General features: G+C 35.9%; 1 protein-coding gene across 1 annotated transcript in view; it reads right to left on the bottom strand.

Annotated features, from left to right (window-relative positions):
* Positions 1 to 1,177: 1,177 nt before the first annotated feature.
* Positions 1,178 to 2,315, bottom strand: part of LOC103212201 (zinc finger protein 529) — a 58,251-nt gene continuing 57,113 nt past the window's right edge. The window contains exon 5 of the mRNA XM_007958209.1: positions 1,178 to 2,311. Within this exon, the coding sequence (XP_007956400.1) occupies positions 1,178 to 2,311 (1,134 nt within the window). The remainder of the gene's footprint in view (positions 2,312 to 2,315) is intronic.

The following is a 2,315-nucleotide window of genomic DNA, read 5'->3' as shown; positions in this document are numbered from 1 at the left end:
GATGATAGACAATTAAGATTTGGAACATCATCTCTCTCTGATTGTCTCATTTTCATTCATCGGAGTCAGGTGAGATTACTAAAACTACAGAAATTCTATTTTTCAACTGCTCAAACCCAAATAAGGCAATTCTGAGGGAGAATAAAAAGAAAAGTCATAGTAAAAATAGAGACACAACTCAATCAAAGTAATGGTAATAATATGGTTTAAACCCTCTTTATGTACGTTCAGTGATCAACTTATAATTGCAGTAGTTGTGTATTTCTTCTCTTTGTGTAAAGATGTTTTACAAATTTAAGAGACTGACAGATTGGGTTTAATACTTTTCATCAAATATTTAAAAGTGCTTCTTTCATTTGGATCCTAGCTAGTACTGAACAGAGGTGAAAAGGCTCCTTAAAAGAATCATGGTGTAGATATACAGGGTCACTATGACTCAGAATCAACTCTGGCAGTGGACTTGGTTTTGGTTTTATCAAAACAAAATAGAAATTAAAAAAGAAGCCAACCATTCAATGAAAAGAGAAAGGTGGTTACATACCTATCATTAAAACAAAAATAACAGAAAACAAACAAAAATCTGCACAGGCACCATGTAGGGACAAAGGACTCTTAAACCATATTGTATGTAGTTGGGAGTTCCAGATAGAATGCTTTGGAGGAAGATAAGCACATCCTATATAACAAGCAAAGAATTAGAATGCAAAAAAATGTATCTGAGTAATATTACAAATCAATGAGCCCAAAATAATGAACAGGTAATAGGACCAAAGTACAAACAATAAGCCAGTCTAAACAACATCCTGGATAAGAAAATTCTATCAAAAGATACTCAAGTCACTAGTAATTAGGGGAACAGACATCCCACATATTTCAAATATTGACTAACAGAGACCCTCATCTGTCAATGAACACTAAGCACATAAACTGATACGAAAGGAGAAATACTTGGCAACATCTAACAAAGCTTAATGTATATATAACCTATGACTAAGAAATTCTCCTTTCAAATGCAGAGTAGCCATAAAGTGTGGAAATATTTTTTAAAAGATGGAGAGACTGAATATCCTGGATTAATTCTTGTTAAATACACAATTTTCTCCAGTGGAAAATGAGAAAAGGCATTTACACATTCCTTTCATTCAAATGACTTCTCACCAGTACGAATTTTCTGATGTTATGTAAGGTGCCTACCCAAACTAAAGGCCTTCCCACATTCTTTACATTCATAGGGTTTCTCACCAGTGTGAATTCTCTGATGCTTTGTAAAGGATGAACTATGTCTAAAGGCCTTCCCACATGCCTTACATTCATACGGTTTCTCTCCAGTGTGAATTCTCTGATGTTCAGTAAGGGCTGAACTGTGTCTAAAGGCCTTCCCACATGCCTTACATTCATAGGGTTTCTCCCCACTATGAATTCTCTGATGTTGAATAAGGGCTGATGTAAGTCTAAAGAACTTCCCACATTCCTTACATTCATAAGGTTTTTGACCACTATGAATTCTGTGATGTCGGGTAAGTTCACTACCTACCCCAAAAGCTTTCCCACATTCCTTACATTTATAGGGCTTCTCACCAGTATGAATTCTCTGATGTCTACTCAGGGATGAACTATTTCTAAAGACCTTTCCACATGCTTTGCACTGATAGGGTTTCTTACCAGTATGGATTCTCTGATGTCGAGCAAGTTCTCTACAGACTCCAAAAGCCTTCCCACATTCCTTACACACATAAGGTTTCTCACCAGTATGAATTCGCTGATGTTCGATAAGTTGTGAACTAATTCTAAAGACCTTCTCACATACCACACATTTATAGGGTTTTTCACCAGTATGAATTCTCTGATGTTCAGTTAGCTGTGAATGAAATCTAAAGTCCTTACCACAGTCCAAACATTTGTAGGGTTTGTCATCAGTATGGATTTTCTGATGTCGGATAAGTTGTGCATGCACTCTAAACAATTTCCCACAGACCATGCATTCATAGGATTTCTCACCAGCATGAATTTTCTGAAGTGAAGTCATTTCTCCAACTACTGAAAAGGTCCTTCCGTGTTCCTTATATTTACAGCACATTTCATCCTTATGAGTTTTCTCGTGGACGCTAAGGTCTTCATAAAAATTAAATATATTTTCACATTCCATACTTTTACAAGATTTCATACCAGTATGTATATTCAGTTGTAGAGGATGTGGATCATCTACATCAAAGGTGTTCCAACGTTCATTACGTTCATGGGTTTTCTCACCTGTATGTATCTTCTCACATTCATCAATGTGTGAATCATGACTAAAGACCTTCCCATATTCCTTA

The sequence above is a fragment of the Orycteropus afer genome, unplaced genomic scaffold (assembly GCF_000298275.1).
Source record: "Orycteropus afer afer isolate SDZICR_OR568_19922 unplaced genomic scaffold, OryAfe1.0 scaffold00878, whole genome shotgun sequence".
Taxonomy (NCBI): domain Eukaryota; kingdom Metazoa; phylum Chordata; class Mammalia; order Tubulidentata; family Orycteropodidae; genus Orycteropus; species Orycteropus afer.
Note: the sequence above shows the minus strand (reverse complement) of the source record. Positions and strands in the feature narration are given on the sequence as shown.